This window comes from Mytilus californianus, unplaced genomic scaffold (assembly GCF_021869535.1).
Source record: "Mytilus californianus isolate M0D057914Y unplaced genomic scaffold, xbMytCali1.0.p SCAF_12, whole genome shotgun sequence".
Taxonomy (NCBI): Eukaryota; Metazoa; Mollusca; class Bivalvia; order Mytilida; family Mytilidae; genus Mytilus; species Mytilus californianus.
The window spans coordinates 6328873-6348791 of NW_026262604.1; the positions used below are offsets into that span (position 1 = coordinate 6328873).

The window sequence follows — 19919 nt, forward strand, 5'->3', positions numbered from 1 at the left end:
TAGACCTCTGCAGGAAAAACCGGTTTGCTGTCTCTCTGACAACCTCTTGTTAAGACTTGGTATAAATTTCTTTTTTTGGGACCAATTTCAAGGCGGTTGATAATTCAAAGTTTTTAATTCGTGGGATTCTTTAATATGCTAAATCAAACTATGTATTTGGATTTGATATATTTGGGCCTGGTTTTCAAATTGTTCCTTATTGAGGTCCAAAGTGTCCAAAATTTTACTTTATTTGATTTTATCAAAGTAGAAGTTTTTGAGTGCTTTATTTTTATGCCCCCGCCGTAGCGGATGGGGCATTAAGTTTAACCCATGTCTGTCTATACATATGTCCGTCCGTACGTCCCGAAATTGGTTTCCGTTCTCTTACTTAATTTGTCTCAACCAAATATTATAAAACTTATACACAATGATTTTAACCACAAACCATAGATGAAGTTTGAATTTGGGTAGCGTCATTCATACCTTTCTGGAGTTATGCCCCTTTACAAATGGAAAAATTGCTGAATTTTTCATTTCCGTTCTCTATCTTAAGTTTACCTCATCCAAATGTTACGAAACTTATACATAATTTTAATTACCACAAAACACAGATCAAGTTTGAATTTGGGTGGCGTCACCTTTACCATTCTAGAGTTATGCCCCTTTATAAATGAAAAAATTACAAAATTTTTAGTTTCCGTTCTCTAACTTAAGTTTGCCCCAACCAAACATTATGAAACCTATACATGATACTTATTACCTCAAAACTCAGAATTTTTTTCCCCTACATACCTTTATATAAATTTTTTTCGGAGACAAGTGCCTGTGTTTCCGTTCTCTAACTTAAGTTGCCTCAACCAAATGTTATGAAACTTATACACAATGCTCATTACCACAAAACACAGATCAAGTTGAATTTTAGTAGCGTCACTTTAACCATTATCGAGTTATGCCCCTTTATAAATCCAAAAATTGCAAAATTTTTAGTTTCCGTTCTGTAACTTAAGTTTGCCCCAACCAAACATTATGAAACCTATACATGATACTTATTACCACAAAACTCAGATCTGGTACAAATTTGGGTAGGGTCATTTTTATACGACCGCAAAAAAATTTTGAGGTCGTATATTGGTATGACGTTGGCGTCGTCGTCGTCCGAATACACAATGGTTTTCGCACTCTAACTTTAGTTTAAGTGAATTGATCTCTATGAAGTTTTACCCTAAGGTTCAATACCACAATAGGAAGGTTTTTTTATCACGAAGAGAAAGTAGGAATTGAGTTTTGGGGTTAATTGCTCAAACATTTATGAATAAGGGGCCAAAGATTGGTCAAAAATAAGGATTTTTTTAGTTTGCAACAAAAACTTGTGTTCAAGTGTATGGATCTCTGTGAAATTGTATTGCAATGTACCATACCACAAATTGAAGGTTGTGATTGAGGTGGGGGATGATGAATCAAAAGGGGGTTGAAAAAATGTGTGGGAGGTAGGTTTTTTTTTTTCCTTTTTTTTTCTTTAAAATTTTCCATTTAAAGATGGTTGTTTCAGATTTATATATGAAAGAAAATAATAATGATACGGTTATATATCATGAGGAATTGAAATTTAAAATTATGTATATTGGAAATTTAAGTTACATTGGAAAGTAATAATTGGCTTTGGGGGGGAGGGGGGGGTGGGGTGGTTATGGCTCTAATGTTTAAGGAATAAGGGGAAAAAAGGTTAAAAAACAAGGGTTTCCATTTTAATAGACAAATAATTGAGTAAAGAACATTATTTAAAAGCAGTGTAAGGTTGGTAATTCAAACTCATTTAAATATCTCATCTACACTGCTTTTAAATTATGTAAATTGGAAATTTGCCAATAACTTTATTGTTAATAAATGCATTGGAAATTTGCCAACAATTTTAGTGTAATAAACTTCATTGGAAATTTGCCAATATAAAATTTTGCTGATGAAGGTTTTTTGTTTACCTTTAGCCTTGACTATGAAGTCATTTTCTATTTTTTATAGCCTTATGATGTAGTTGAATTATTTAATAATTTTATGATGTGTTTAAATGGGGTTTTATCATGTTTATGGTTGCAAATTTATTGTTTTAGTATAATAAACTCCATTTAAAATTTGCCAATAAAAAAAATTTTTGTTTATTTTTAGCTATGATTATGATGTCATTTTCTATTTTACTTTTATGGTTGCAAAGAAATTTTTATTTTTAGATATTACTGTTAAATGATGCTGATTAAGGTTTTTGCTATGTTTAGCCATGACTATGATGTCATTTTCTATTTTAATATCTGTTATGATGTATTTAAATGGGCTTTTATGGTTACAAAGGAATTTTATTTTTAGATATTACTATAAAATGTTGCTGATGCTGATTAAGGATTTTGTTTATTTTTAGCCATGACTATGATGTCATTTTCTATTTTAATATCTTTGTGATGTAATTTCCATTTTTAGATATTACTGTTAAATGATGCTGATTAAGGGTTTTTAGCTATGTTTAGCCATGACTATGATGTCATTTTTATACGACCGCAAAAAAAATTTGTGGTCGTATATTGGTATGACGTTGGCGTCGTCGTCGTCGTCGTCGTCGTCGTCGTCGTCGTCTGGCGTCGTCCGGCGTCGTCCGAAGACACATTGGTTTTCGCACTCTAACTTTAGTTTAAGTGAATGGATCTTTTTGAAATTTGACCATAAGGTTAAATACCACAAATGGAAGGTTGGGATTGATTTTGGGGGTTATGGTACCAACAGTTAAGGAATTAGGGGCCAAAAAGGGGCAAAAAATAAGCATTTTCTAGTTTCCAGACAATAACTGTGGAACGGTGTATGGATCTCTCTGAAATTATACTACAAGTTTCCATACCACAAAGGGATGGTTAGGATTTGCTTTGGGGGGTTATGGCTCAAACCGTTTAGGAATTAGAGGCAAAAAAGGGGGAAAAACAAGGTTGTCCTGGTTAATGGACAAATACTTTAATACAAAACATAATTTAAAGCAGTGTAAGGGAGATAAATCAAATACATCATTGAAATTATCTCCCTTACACTGCTTTTAAATTATGTATAAAGTAATGGTTAATGAACAATAAAGATAATTTAAAACAGTGTAAGGGAGGTAATCCAAATACAACGTTTCGGTTACTTCCCTTACACTGCTTATAAATTATGTTTAAAGAAATGCATATTTATAAAGGAAGACCAGTAAAAATATCTGCAAATGTTGCATCTTTTTTTTTACAAAAAAATCCATATGAAAGATTTGACACTATATTTTTAATTCTATTATAAAATAGATTAAGTTAGCACTATGGTAAATTTAAATGGGTAATTATGGTTGCCAACTCCATTGGAAATTTGAATTGAGATTATGACCATATCTTGAGGGAAAGAATTTTTTGGGGAAAAAAAGGGGGGGGATAAAAAGAAATTGTGGGGGGTCAATTTTTTCTCATTTCAGATTTCAGAAATTAAAAAGAATTATTCTTCAAATATTATTTTTTTTTCAAATTTCAAATATTGAAAAATTTCAAGAAGTAATCTTTAATTGCACAGTATGGCACATTAGATTTGTAAAATCTTTGATCACATTTATTTATTTGTTATGCCGAATCTAACAGTGTATTTAGATTTTTAATTTTGGGTCCAGTTTTCAAATTGGTCTACATTAAGGTCCAAAGGGTCCAAAATTAAACTTTGTTTGATTTTAGCAAAAATTGAATATATGAGGTTTTTTGATATGCTGAATCTAAACATGTATTTAGATTTTTGATTTTTGGCCCAGTTTTCAAGTTGGTCCAAATTGGGGTCCAAAATTAAACTTTGTTTGATTTCAACAAAAATTGAATATATGGGGTTCTTTGATATGCTGAATCTAACCATGTATTTAGATTTTTTATTTGTGGACCCTATTATCAAATTGGTTCATATTGAGGTCAAAAGGGTCCAAAATTAAACTTTGTTTGATTTCATCTAAAATTGAATTATTGGGGTTCTTTGATATTCCAAATCTAACAGTGTATTTAGATTTTTAATTTTGGGTCCTGTTTTTTAAATTGGTCTACATTAAGATCCAAAGGGTCCAAAATTAAACTTAGTTTGATTTTAACAAAAATTGAATTCTTGGGGTTCTTTGATATGCTGAATCTAAACATGTGTTTAGATTTTTGATTATGGGCCCAGTTTTCAAGTTGGTCCAAGATAGGGTCCAGTATTTAAACTTTGTTTGATTTCAACAAAAATTGAATATATGAGGTTCTTTGATATGCTGAATCTAAACATGTATTTAGATTTTTGATTATGGGCCCAGTTTTCAAGTTGGTCCAAATTGGGGTCCAAAATTAACTTTGTTTGATTTCAACAAAAATTGAATATATGAGGTTCTTTGATATGCTGAATCTAACCATGTATTTAGATTTTTTATTTGTGGGCCCCGCTATCAAATTGGTTCATATTGAGGTCAAAAGGGAACAAAATTAAACTTTGTTTGATTTCATCAAAAATTGAATTATTGGGGTTCTTTGATATGCCAAATCTAACCATGTTTTTAGATTTTTAATTTGGGTCCCGTTTTTTAAATTGGTCTTCATTGAGGTCCAAAGGGTCCAAAACTAAACTTAGTTTGATTTTAGCAAAAATTGAATTCTTGGGGTTCTTTGATATGCTGAATCTAAACATGTGTTTAGATTTTTGATTATGGGCCCAGTTTTCAAGTTTGTCCAAGTTGGGGTCCAAAATTAAACTTTTTTTGATTTCAACAAAAATTGAATATATGGGGTTCTTTGATATGCTGAATCTAATCATGAATTTAGATTTTTTATTTGTGGGCCCGCTATCAAATTGGTTCATATTGAGGTCAAAAGGGTCCAAAATTAAACTTTGTTTGATTTCATCAAAAATTGAATTATTGGGGTTCTTTGATATTCCAAATCTAACCGTGTATTTAGATTTTTAATTTTAAGTCCCGTTTTTAAATTGGTCTACATTAAGGTCCAAAGGGTCCAAAATTAAACTTAGTTTGATTTCAACAAAAATTGAATATATGAGGTTCCTTGATATGCTGAATCTAAACATGTATTTAGATTTTTGATTATGGGCCCAGTTTTCAAGTTGGTCCAAATTGGGGTCCAAAATTAACTTTGTTTGATTTCAACAAAAATTGAATATATGAGGTTCTTTGATATGCTGAATCTAACCATGTATTTAGATTTTTTATTTGTGGGCCCCGCTATCAAATTGGTTCATATTGAGGTCAAAAGGGAACAAAATTAAACTTTGTTTGATTTCATCAAAAATTGAATTATTGGGGTTCTTTGATATGCCAAATCTAACCGTGTTTTTAGATTTTTAATTTGGGTCCCGTTTTTTAAATTGGTCTTCATTGAGGTCCGAAGGGTCCAAAATTAAACTTAGTTTGATTTTAGCAAAAATTGAATTCTTGGGGTTCTTTGATATGCTGAATCTAAACATGTGTTTAGATTTTTGATTATGGGCCCAGTTTTCAAGTTTGTCCAAGTTGGGGTCCAAAATTAAACTTTTTTTGATTTCAACAAAAATTGAATATATGGGGTTCTTTGATATGCTGAATCTAACCATGAATTTAGATTTTTTATTTGTGGGCCCGCTATCAAATTGGTTCATATTGAGGTCAAAAGGGTCCAAAATTAAACTTTGTTTGATTTCATCAAAAATTGAATTATTGGGGTTCTTTGATATTCCAAATCTAACCGTGTATTTAGATTTTTAATTTTAAGTCCCGTTTTTTAAATTGGTCTACATTAAGGTCCAAAGGGTCCAAAATTAAACTTAGTTTGATTTTAGAAAAAATTGAAATCTTGGGGTTCTTTGATATGCTGAATCTAAACATGTGTTTAGATTTTTGATTATGGGCCCAGTTTTCAAGTTTGTCCAAGTTGGGGTCCAAAATTAAACTTTGTTTGATTTTAACAAAAATTGAATATATGCGGTTCTTTGATATGCTGAATCTAGCCATGTATTTTGATTTTGGACATTGGACCATAATAGGTAAATTAAAAAAATTCAAGTTCTTAGACTACATTCTTTCTGTGTCAGAAACCTATGCTGTGTCAAATATTTAATAACAATCCAAATTCAGAGCTGTATCAAGCTTGAATGTTGTGTCCATACTTGCCCCAACTGTTCAGGGTTCGACCTCTGCGGTCGTATCAAGCTGCGCCCCAGCGAAGCATTTTATCTATTTTAATATCTTTATGATGTATTTAAATGGGCTTTTATGGTTACAAAGGAATTTTATTTTTAGATATTACTTTAAATGTTGCTGATTAAGGATTTTTGTTTATTTTTAGCCATGACTATGATGTCACTTTCTATTTTAATACCTTTATGATGTATTTAAATGGGCTCCCATGTATTTAGATTTTTGATTATTTATACATGTTACCAAATTGGTCCACATTGAACAAAAACGGTCCAAATTTCAACTTTATTACATTACATCAAACATTGAATTCTACATATTCTTTGATATATTGAAATTAACAAACAATTTAGTTTATGGATATTCCACCATAATAGGTAAATTAAATTTTTTCCAGTTCTTACACCACATTCATCCTGTGTCAGAAACCTATGCTGTGTCAAATATTTAATGACAATCCAAAGTCATAGCTGTATCAAGCTTGAATTTTGTGTCCATACTTGCCCCAACTGTTCAGGGTTCGACCTCTGCGGTCGTATCAAGCTGCGCCCCAGCGAAGCATTTTATTATTATTTTTGAGTTATGTCCCTTTATAATGTTGTATGCAAGTGGGGCATCATCTGTGTCCATGGGGACACATTTTCCTTTTTTATGCCCCCACCGTAGCGTAGGAGCATTAAGTTTTACCCTTGTCCGTCTGTACGTACGTACGTCCCAAAGTTGTTTCCGTTCTCTAACTTTAGTTTGCCTCAACCAAATGTTAAGAAACTTAAACACAATGCTTATTACCACTAAATACAGATCAAGTTTGAATTTTGGTGGCGTCACTTTTACCGTTTTAGAGTTATGCCCCTTTACAAATGAAAAAATTGCTAACTTTTTCGTTTCCATTCTCTTACTTAAGTTTGCCTCAAACAAATAATATGAAACTTATACACAATGCTTATCAACACAATATACAGATCAAGTTTGAATTTTGGTGCAGTCACTTTTACTGTTCTAGAGTTATGCCCTTTACGAATGGAAAAATTGCTAAAAAATTTTTTCTAAATATCAAGTAATTTTTAAAATTGGAGTTATCTTCCTTTGTACAATATTATAGTTGAATCAACTACAATCAATGCTTTATACGATGCAATGTTTAATTTTGCCTTCCACTGATAAATTAAAGCAATTTTTATCCTTCATTCCTAAAAATATTTCATAGTCTACTTTGAAAATTGGAGTTATCTTTCTTTGTGCATAATATTCAATTTTACTTCCTACTAATAAATAAAAGCAATCTTTATCCTTCATTCCTAAAAATATTTCATCGTCTTCTTTGAAAATTGGAGTTATCTTTCTTTGTGCATAATGGTAGTTAAATCAACTACAACCAATGCTTTATACAATGCAATATTCAATTTTACTTCCTACTGATAAATTAAAGCAATCTTTACCATTCAGTGCTTACAAGCTGTTTGATTACCGTTCTAGGGTTATGCCCCCTTTACAAAAAAAAAATTGCTGAATTTTTCGTTTCCATTCTCTAAACTTATACACAATGCTTATTACTACATAATACAGATTAAGTACGAAATTTGGTGGTGTCACTTTTACCATTCTTGAGTTATGTCCCTATATAAACATAAAAATTGCTGAATTTTTTGTTTCCGTTCTCTAACTTTAGTTTGTCTCAACCAAATGTTATAAAACATATACACAACCTTTCTAGAGTTATGCGTGTTTACAAATAGAAAAATTGCTGAATTTTTATTTTATCAATATTTTCATTACCAAATGATTAAGTTGAATAATCATTAAATGGTTTGAGTGAGAGAAGAAAGTGTGGAATTATTGATGGTTACATAGTAAAGAAGTGATGTTGTTATGAATTGTTTGAATATTGTATACAATTTTTAATAATCAACATCAGAAAATAGTGTGCGTATTTATTTATTTACTGGAAAACTAACAAAATCAGGGTCACAACTCAACCAATCAGTATCATCTATTATGTGATACATAGCCTTTCCACCACAGTATTGTTTTTTTTTAGTGTAGATCAAAAATACTCAAAAGAAGAAGTCCAACTCCTATATTATAAATTATACCTGTTTTCTAAAAACTTTGTTCCATTTACATTCTTCACTAGTAACTGATTTTTGTGTCACACCATATCTAACTCCTAACTCTATTTTAAACAGAACTGCAGCAATGTGACTGCACATTTCTCCCAATCTGAATTAAATGTAATAAAGCATATCTAGTATTTGCCACAGTATTCGGTATAAAGCAATCACCAGTCAACATATATTGTACTATCTAAAATATTAAGGAGATGTGGTATGATTGCCAATGAGAAAGCTATCCACCAGAGTTCAAATGACGTGGATATTTTTCCTAAATTTGCTTTTGTTTAGTTTCTATGCTACTTGTTCAGAAGACCATTATGATAGAATTAAATAAAAATGCATTCTTCGTGTGAAATGTCCAATTTGGTTAGGTCAAATTTAACTGTAGAAAGGTGTATTTTCTGCCTCTAGACATATTGTAATTTTTCAGTCATATCCTAACACATTATATTGATATGAATAAAAGGAGATATGGGAAACAAAATCAATGAGACAGCAAACCAAATGACAAAAGTAATCAAAAGGCATTTAGAGAGCTACATACATTTTTATGCCCAAATTATGGGCATAATTTTTTTCGGTCTGTGCGCCCATCCGTTCCAGTTCAGGTTAAAGTTTTTGGTCAAGTTAGTTTTTAAAGAAGTTGAGGTCCAATCAACTTGAAACTTAGCACACATGTTCCCTAAGATATGAGAATTATAATGCCGAATTAGTGTTTTGACACCAATTTCACGGTCCAGTAGTGTGAGTGGGGCATCTGTTTACTATGGACAGATTCTTGTTTTAAATATACATGTTTAATTGAGGTCTGGAGCTGGCATGTCAGTAACTGCTAGTAGTCTGTTGTTATTTATGTATTATTGTCATTTTGTTTATTTTCTTTTGTTTCCTATTCTGACATCGGACTCGGACTCGGACTTCTCTTGAACTGAGCGTACTGTTGTACGTTTTTTTAGAGGGAAGGTTGAGATCTCAAAAAACATGTTTAACCCCGCCGCATTTTTGCGCCTGTCCCAAGTCAGGAGCCTCTGGCCTTTGTTAGTCTTGTATCATTTTTAATTTTAGTTTCTTGTGTATAATTTGGAGTTTAGTATGACGTCCATTATCACTGAACTAGTTTACATATTTGTTTAGGGGCCAGCTGAAGGACGCCTCCGGGTGCGGGAGTTTCTCGCTGCATTGAAGACCCATTGGTTGCCTTCGACTGTTTTCTGCTCTATGGTCGGGTTGTTGTCTCTTTGACACATTCCCCATTTCCATTCCCAATTTTATGTAAAAGAAAGGCATCTATACTATATATATGCATTGCTATAAATTGTCTAAGAATAAAACAACATTAAGGTCCAATTCATTTAATATAATGAATATTATGTTTGAAGAAAGATATCTTGACTTTTTGTCAGACAGAAAGCAGTAACAAGTATACATTATATATTGATTTGTATGACTATAAATATCATTAGGAACATCAGTCCCAATGTAACCCGTGTTTTACCATTCCATGTGAATGAATTTGGCTAGAAATTATGAAACAAAGGGTAAGAGTTCCATATGGCCCCCACCATACTAAAAGAACACAATAATGTATTACAGTTTATTACGTGGGGGTGCCATATTGAACTCTTTCCAAACAAATGATATCATCATGATCATATGAAAGCTGGACATGATTTGAATTGGAAAGAGCTTATATTTTGCTCATTGATTTCAAGTAAAACAAAAATTTTGGAATATGATTTCTTATGTTTGTTACAAATATCTGACCTGAATTACTGTAATGATGCTTAAAAAGAATAAAAATGATTGTATTTCATGTGCAAATGAAGAATATTTCAAAGATCTACATTTGACTGTGATACATTGTAAGCCATTTAAATTGCATTTGTTTTAATATTATTCATAATGGAGTAATGCCCAAGTGGGTCATTAAAAAAATAAGTTGAGCAATTTTTCAAAATGAATAAAATTGATTGATTGATTGATTGTTGGTTCCTTAATGTCCAGTGGCAAATATTTCATGCATATTCAGGACGAAAATAAAATTTAGAGATAACTGTATTGTATTGTAATCTTTGCGGACGTCCATCGGTAGTTTTACTGTCGCTAATATATTTTACCTGGTGACGCGTAGCTGAGGCTGGTAAACAGATATTTGCGACAGTAAAACTGCGGATGGATGTCCGCAAAGCTTCAAATACAATACAGTTATCTTTATTCAAATGCAAAATAAACAAGTCATTCAAGTTTAGTCATTATTTCAGTGTAAAATATTCATTAAACGAAAATTCCGCGAATGATGTGACATGTATCTTCTTTGGTGCCTAAAGTAGGTGACATCATAGGTATGCTTCCAGCATCAAACGCAAACACCGGACGTTTTCTAACTTCTTGTCCGCTTCAGAATGTAATAAAACTTGATAAAAAGAATGCGGGAATTTCTCGCTGCATTGAAGACCTGTTGGTGACCTTCTGCTGTTGTCTGTTCTATGGTCGGGTTGTTGTCTCTTTGACACATTCCCCATTTCCATTCTCAATTTTATTCTAAATGCAAAATGTTAGTTTTTTTGGCTTATTATTGAAGAAATCACATGTCAATACATTCCGGTATCCAAATGTCTGTTTCCTTAGTTACAGACAGGGAAATAGAGAATTTTACACTCATTGTCATCCAATCAGAACCATTGATACAAAATAATTGCATTAGAATAAAATTTATACCCAAATTAACCATACCCTGCTAGACATGTACAATGTGCACAATAAATGTCTGCTGTATCTTTAGCTAGGCAGACTCAAGGTTGGTGTGGTTTGTCCCGGATTTTCATCGACCCTATTACATCAGCTTTCAAAAAACAGAAAGGACTTCCGTTGACGTCATAAATCTTTATCTGGTCTACATGACCACTTTCAACATACCTGAATAAGTACAATAAGAAAACATACTTCTGAGTAATAGTTTGAAAATATAAAATAACAGTAGAAAAGTCAGACAAAAATATAGTTTTGTAAGCTTAAATTTAATTTTTTTTTTTTCAAATGTACTTTGAATATGCATAAATAATTTTCTTTATAATATATATATATATTTATATATATTTAATTTACTAGAAATATTTTTCACAACTTTGGATTGATATTCCTGGTGGAGGCACAAGGCAGTTTCCTCCATTTGCACCAGCAAAAATGTTATGTGTACCCATATTTATGATAAAGTTAATTTGACTGAAATACTGAATAGGAAAAAAATCATGTAAATGATGTCATTAATTATCTTATCAAATGCATGTATAAAAATATTTAAATATTTTCTTGTAAATAATAAATGACATTCAGATTTTTAAAGATAACAAACGATGTCAAACACTAAATTTGAAGAAATTTTTAACAATTTTAACATGTAAAAAACTGAACAATTTCATGCATTAATATATAGTATGGGTACAAGTAACATAGTAAATGTAAGCCTTGGGTGGGAATCGAACCCACATACCAGGAACAGCAATCCAAACTTTTTGAAATTCAAGACTGCATCTGACTTGCTTAACTTTCAAGAAAATGGCTTGTACACATGCATGCCATGAGAAATGTCCAACTTCAGGCCATTAATTTAGTCTGTTTGTTGATAACAATCCCCACCCTAATCTAAATAGGATAATAATATACATACCATGTTATGCACACATGATTCCTAAGGTTATCCTCCCTCAGAATTGATAAATATTAGTGTGTAAAGAGTTCTGGTCATCCCCAAGGTCATAAACTCAACAATGAAAATGACAGAAATGTCTATGCTAGTTAATCAAAACAATAATACATGTAATATGATTTTCTAAATTATATGAGTCTGAGTCGATGATAATATGACAAATTGATTAAAAACTTGACATTTTAACTCATCTTTTGTTGAAGCAGGTATGATAATCCCTCATCTTAAATCAACTACATTTATAGACTAAAAAAATAAGCTAGGACAAAGTTAAGTTGGAAGGTTGAACACAAGTCAAAGTCTGCATAAGGTGAAAAGGTGTGCAAACAATTATCAGTGTTCCCGCCTGCCCTAAATAGAAGGGCAGCCGCCCTTGTCCCCACCCTTCTGCGCTCAAAAGCATTGATGATTAATGATCATTCATATCCTCTTAATGGGACTATATTTTGAATTTCTACACAGTTACAGTAAAAGAGACATCATCTTGCTGTTCACTGTACCAATAGCATCACTTAACAGTAAATAGATAAGGAGATGTGGATTGAAAGCTTACTAAACAGACATTCACCAAAAGTTGTGAAAAACTCTATATCTATGTGAAAGTACAACTGTCTATAGCTACAATGAGCAGAATCATACAATTTGAGCTATAGAAGGCCAAAAAATAGGGCTTACAAAATGAGTAAATTTATACAACACTGAAAATTAATAATTTTAAATCGTAAGAAAAAAAACAGCCTGAGAACAACCATCTAATGTGGAAGGGGATACATGTACTTATTTTATGCTCAAAAATTCTTTTTCATGTATATAAAATGTTAGAATATTCATGTTTTATTGGATAAAATTAAAGATTATTATTTAAGTAGCTAGTTTTGATTTAAATGCACTGATGGTGCCAAATAAACTACATTTGTAAGTCTGGATAGTTGTTGAAAAAAGGGGACCCAAGCATATGATGTGATTCTGTTATGGTGTCTTTACTTAGGGCAAAACATTGTCATTTGGCAGAACATGCCATAAAATTCAAAGTTTATATTTCTACCACTGAATATTGATTCTGGTTAGGGGGTTTACTTTAATACCCATAAATGCGAGTGCCACTCGTTTATGAGGATCTTCCCCATTTTGTTAAACTGGTGCCCAGATACCCTTTTCAAATTAAATGGTCGTTCTCTCATTCAATGTTGAAACGCGGAAAAAAAATAAGTGACTCTACCTATATGCTTCTAAGCTTTTATATGCTTTCATAGAACTTTTGCTAAACATGGCCGGAGTTTCAATTAGGTACAGATAAACTTGACCGAAGTCAAGTTCAGGCCACATACTCGGGTCGTTCACCCATTCAGAATTGGGAACTGTGTATGGATCAGGGAGGGTTTCGGTTCCTTTGTTGAAAGTTAACTTTTCACTATATCTTATTCTTGCCTCAGCCGGTAACCCGTACGCATACGGAGACAACTTTTTTTCTCTTTCCATTATTTATCTTTTCCCGCCCATGACAACAACAATAACAAGTATGGCGGATTTTGACGGCCAGTTCATTGCGCAAGCGCGGAAAAGGGAATTCCGTAAAATCTCCTATAGACGACAATACACCTAATCGCTATTTATTCCATTCCGGATAAGTTCTAAAATTACACAACTTTTTCATCCAGTTGACGCTATCTGGGACCCTGTTTAAACAATACACCTTATCGCTATTCCCGCTTGACCCGAGAATCTGTCCCGCTCGAACTTTTGACGTCATACAACAATCACTTTTCCATTGTGGCGTCAGACATTTTCTATTATGACGTCAAAATTTTACGGGAACTTTTGTGATGTCCAGTAATGGCGGACAAATAGCGAAAAGGTGTATGCACCATGCATGATACTTTTTAATGAGACCTGTTTAAAACATCGTAAATACTACAAACACAATATTTTTTTGACTTTAATTTGAGTTTGGAAAAAGTGGATCATAATCTATCAAAGTTTCCTATTGATCGCTTTCTAAATTTTTCCCTCCCTCAGCTCGTTACTGATGACCTTTGTTTGCGGCCTGTTGACCCAAACAGGAAGTTGTCTAAATGACTGTTTTTTCCGGATTGGACTAAATAGCGATAAGGTGTATGGGACAACTCGGCCCGAGTTAAATCGGACCGAAAAATAAGTCAATCTGACCGTTTTTTAATTTATGATAACTCGGGCACCATTAAACCAAAATTAGATATTTGTTTTAAGATGTATATATACGAGTGGGGGTGATAATGGTGTTGGTGTGTGTGTTAGAGGGGAGGGTGGGCGCAGGCTCATCAGATCATCGTTTATATATTTCTGTCTTATTTTTTCACCATTTCACTCTATCAGAAACATATATACGTGTATATATGTCTCTGACTCTATTCTTTTTTCGTTGTTCTCTAATATTAATTTGTCCTAAACATGCATGAAATACTTGCCACTGGACATAAAGCAACAACAACCAATCAATCTATTCTTTATATTTCATAATCTTTTTATTTTGTTAAGTTTTTGGTCCTGTTCCTAATCTGACTTTTCCCCCACATTATTCTCTCTGTAAACCCAATTTATATCCTCATAAATGGTGACCCATTCATAGCCTTTATATCCATGGCAATTTAAACAAGAAAAAAAATCATTCATTAATTTACTAAAAACACAATAGCATTTTATTGATTATTATATATATATATCTTATTATTAGACTATGCGGAAAAAAGGGGTTAAGGAGACCGAGTTTATAAAACAAATTATCGGTTCCGTTTAAAAATAAGAGGGGAAAAAAATACAATATTCAGTTAAAAAAAAACTTGTCTAATATTGAAAAAATGGGTTTTTTTATGAAGAAATTCAGATAAAAGACAGTTTTGAAAGAAAAAAAATACATTCACAAGAAATGGTAATGTGAGTATTTTGTTATGAAGATATATCCCATATAATGAAACCAAAATTCTTGACACTAAAATATAAACATCTTTGCATGTATTTGTACCTATTTTAAAAAAAAACAAATTTCAGTTGGTAATTTCTTCATGTTCTTTATATATACTGATCAGAAGATTTAATCTGTTAATCAATCTAAATTTGTAATACTGTATTAAAAACCAATAAAATATTTGAACTACATTGTATTTGGTTATATTAAAAAAAAGTAGTCAGACTCCTATTCAGATACATACATGTTTAATACTCATTACATCAATTTTTTTATCCTGAAAATAGGGCACTTGTTGTAATTAAGCAAAAACAATCAATCGGAAAATAGAGAAAACTGTAAGTAAAGTGCTATCCCAGTAACATGGGTTGATATTTATTGTACATGTATATAGGTACATGTACTTGGGATAGGATATTTATTGTTAGCCATCCCCCTTTTTCCAATTCTGTTATTTTTTGTTTTTCTTCAGTCTCTATATAATATATCAGTGACCTCTCTGGGTTATAGTAAACTTGGAAGTGATAGTAAAATATACAAGTATTTCTAGAATCTTTATGTTCATATAACACAGAACAACATGAACATAATTGAAATTGATAGAAAAACCATAAAAAAATGGATTTTGTAAAAAAAAAAGAAGGCAGAGGAATTAAAAAACAAAATTATCCTTCCCCCAAGAACCTATGATAATTATGGGTTGTGACATGGGTGAAATAATAAAGTAAATCAATACATAATTATATATTTTCAGCCTACAAGAACACCAATGTCAATAAGTATTTCCATGGTTGTCTCTCCTTTTCTGACTGTATACCCATTCGTCACAACTCGGCCGATTCCGTACCTTCATCTAGTAGATAGTAGCGGATTCACCTGAGGATTACCGATTGAGAATATACCATTAAAGTAAATCATTTCTAAGATGAACAACGTACAGAAGAAATAGAGATATTCATTACCAGACAGACAAACAGACAGACAAAGAACTACATTATAAGCTATGTCTAATAACGAAGTTAAAACTTCTGATACAATTATCTCCCTTGATCTGACTCATTGCCATGCACCACAGGATCAAACAAGATGTAAAATTGAGGAACAAACTGTGTATGATGAAGAATGGAGTTGTAATTCAAAATTGAGAATACATACAGGGATTAAACCTTTTGAATTTGATGGAGATACCAAAGCAGAAAGTGATTCAGAGAATTCTGAATTGCAAGGACAAACGAGAACACAAACATCTGATAAACCATTTGTATGTGGTGTATGTGATAAAACCTTCTTTCGAGAACCTTATTTACTTATACATATGAGAGAACACAGTGCTGACACACCTTATAAATGTGAAATATGTGGTAAAGAGTTCAGTACAAAAGGCATCTTAAAAACCCATATGAAAACACATACCATGGAAAAACGTTTACAGACTCACATGAGAACACATACTGGTGATAAACCTTATAAATGTGTTGTATGTTGTAAAAGGTTTAAAGCCAAAGGAAACTTGGCTCAACACATACAAATACATACTGGTGATAAACCTTTGAAATGTGATATTTGCTGTAAAGGGTTCTATAGAAGAAGCATCTTAACTATCCACATGAGAACACATACTGGTGAAAAACCTTACAAATGCGATGTCTGTTGCAAAAGGTTTAATAATAAAGGCACTTTAACTGTACACATGAGAACACATACAGGTGACAAACCTTATAAATGTGATTTATGTTGTAGAAAGTTTAATCGTGAAGGGCATTTTACTAAACACATGGAATCACATAAAGGAAATAGTAAACAATTTAAATGTAATGACTGTGGTTTAGAATATAATTTGAATGGTTTATTACAGTTACACATAAAGAAAACACACATTGGAAAGAAACCTACTGAATGTGATGTATGTGGTAGAAAGTGTATAGATCCAAGCACCCTAACTGCACACATGAGAACACATACTGGTGAAAAACCTTATAAATGTGATGTTTGTTACAAAGTTTTTAGTCAAAGAGGAAGCTTAAATAAACACATGAAATTACATACTGGGCCAGTAACTAGTGATAAACCTCATAAATGTGATGTTTGCTGTAAAAAGTTCAGACAAAAAGGCACCATTACTAACCACATGAGAACACATACTGGTGACAAACCTTATAAATGTGATGTATGTTGCAAAAGCTATATTGATAAGGGCAAGTTAACTGTACACATGAGAACACACACAGGTGACAATCTCTATGAATGTGATGTTTGCTGTAAGGGGTTCAATCAGAAAGGCCATTTTATGATACACATGAGGAACCATACTGGTGATAAACCTTACAAATGTCATTTATGTTTTAGAGGGTTTAGTCATAAAGGGAACTTAACTAAACACATGCGAATACATACGGATGATAAACCATATAAATGTGATGTTTGTGGTAAAGGATTCAATGTAAGAGGCGACGTAAAAATACACATGATAACACATACTGGTGATAGACCTTATAAATGTGATGTATGTGGCAAAGGGTGTAATACTAGTACCCACTTGACTACACACATGAGAAAACATACAGGTGAGACACCGTATAAATGTAATGTATGTTGTAAAATGTTTAAACACAAAGTAAGCTTTGATAATCACATAAAATTACATACAGGCGATAACTCTTATAATTGTGATATATGTTGTAAAGTGTTTAAATACAAAACAAGCTTTGATAAACACATAAATTACATACTAGTGACTTTGTGGACTAACATTCCTGGACCAACAGTTTCAGAATAACATGACAGCACATACTCGACCATGTTGACTGAATTGACAGATAATTATTAATTAATATGTGATATTATTGCCAAAAAACTTTAAATGTAATGGATATAAGCAATCAAACCATCCAACTGTACGGCCTTCAACATTGAAAAAAACCACACCATATAGTCCGTTATCAAGTGTTTATTATCAAGTGTATGTTTATCAAAGTTTTGCATGAAGTAAATATTAATCTTGTGTTGAGGTTATAATTCATTTAAACTACAAGTTTGCATATTTATATTATTGAATTAATTATATTTATTTTTTGGGTAAAGATTGCATGAAATACAATCAAAACCCTATGTTACTGACTTGATATCTAAATCCTCCAAGGCTTATCACTACCTTTTTGATACACAAAATAAAGTGCATTGATCATAACATTATATACATCCTATCCATGAACAGGAAATTTATTAATTTAATATATGCTCAGATATTCAAGTCACAAAACAATGTTCCACATGTCAAGAAAATTACATAACTTTTGCAAGGTGGAGGAATCTAATATCTGTTCTAAAAATATAAATAATATCATTGTTAAAGTCATCTTTAAAAATTGGAGTTATCTCCCATTGTCCAGATAGGAGTTGAATCAACTAGCTTCATTGACAATGCAATATTTAAATTTACTTCCCACTGATAAAATTAACGCAATCTTTACCCTTCTGTGCTTACAAGAACTTTGATTTTGACATTTGGACTCATTCAATGGACGTGTGGTAATGATTGTATTCAGATGTAATCAGTTAACTTGTTGGGTATTTTAAAACTTATTCACACGACATGCACGAGTTATAGTGTATTTTAGATAAATTCAACATGAGCTGAGTATGTTTTAAATCTAATTTGCCTGAGTTGTGGTGTATTTTATAATTTTATCTCTTGTGTTGTGTAGTATTTTAAGATTTAATCCACATAACTTGTAGTTGTAGTAGGTGTATTTTAAAATTTACTCCCCTCAACTATTAGTGTATTTTTGAATTTAATCTCCATGAGTTTTAATGTATTTCAAGTAGTCCACATGAGTTATAGTGTATTTTAAAATGTATTCCCAATGAGTTGTATTTTAAAATCTTATTCACATGATTTGTTGTTTATTTCAAAATTTATTCCTTTGAGTTGTAGTGTTTTCAAATCTAATTCATCGCATAACATGCAGATTTTTTTTCAAGTTTAATTAACATGCTGCATATTGTTAATCTAATTCATATGAGTTGTAGTGTATTTTAAATCTAATTCACTTGTAGAGTTTTTTCAAGTTTAATTAACATGCTGTGTATTGTAAATATAATTCACATGAGGTGATCTATATTTTAAATTTTAATCAACCGAGTTGCGGTGTATTTTAAATCTAATTTCCAAGAGTTGAAATGTAGTGTAGTTTAAATCTAATTCTCATGACTCTATGTATATTTAAATTTTAATCATCTGAGTTGAGTTGTAAATCTTAAATACATGAGTTGAACTTGTAGTGTATTTTAAAATATATTTACATGAGTTGTACTTTTAGTGTATTTTAGAATTTAATTTACATGAGTTATACTTGTAGTGTACTTTAAAATCTATTTACATGAGTTGTACTTGTAGTGTATTTTAGAATTTAATTTACATGAGTTATACTTGTAGTGTAATTTAAAATCTATTTACATGAGTTGTACTTGTAGTGTATTTTAAAAGTTTTCCATATTGACAAAATGAAGGCATAAAATGTGACTTTCTTGTTCATTTTTTTGAGAAATTACATACGATAAAAAAATCAGAATTCAAATTGGGGCTTTCTCGGTGACCGACTGGTAGAACGCGGAATATTACCCTTTGAAATATATGTCAGCGTCCAATGAAAATTATCGTTACAAAGGAATTGCATTAGAGCATTAGAATGTCATTTTTTACTGTTTGTGGCTAAATGGAAATGAAAAGTGTGAATTCATTATTATTTCTTGGTTTCCAATCGTTAAAGATTTTTTTATATACTTTTACCATGAATTTAACATATTTAAGTGTTCAACGAAGTACGAATTTCATATAAGCTTGCATGGAAAATGTACCATAAAAATATATGTAGTGAATTATCAGTATTGTTTATTATTTAAATTTTTAACATTCTTAACCTAAGTAATCGGGACACTACAGTCTATATTTGTGTTATATAAAACTGAGACTGCAGTTATCTCTTC

At 31.5% G+C, this 19919-nt stretch overlaps 1 protein-coding gene across 1 annotated transcript in view; it reads left to right on the forward strand.

Annotated features, from left to right (window-relative positions):
• LOC127721260 (zinc finger protein 260-like) overlaps positions 1-18526 on the forward strand; it is a 33292-nt gene extending 14766 nt beyond the window's left edge. Inside the window, exon 2 of the mRNA XM_052227936.1 lies at positions 15688-18526. Coding sequence (XP_052083896.1) covers positions 15937-17709 — 1773 coding nt within the window. The 5' untranslated portion in view covers positions 15688-15936 and the 3' untranslated portion in view covers positions 17710-18526. The remainder of the gene's footprint in view (positions 1-15687) is intronic.
• Positions 18527-19919: the final 1393 nt, after the last annotated feature.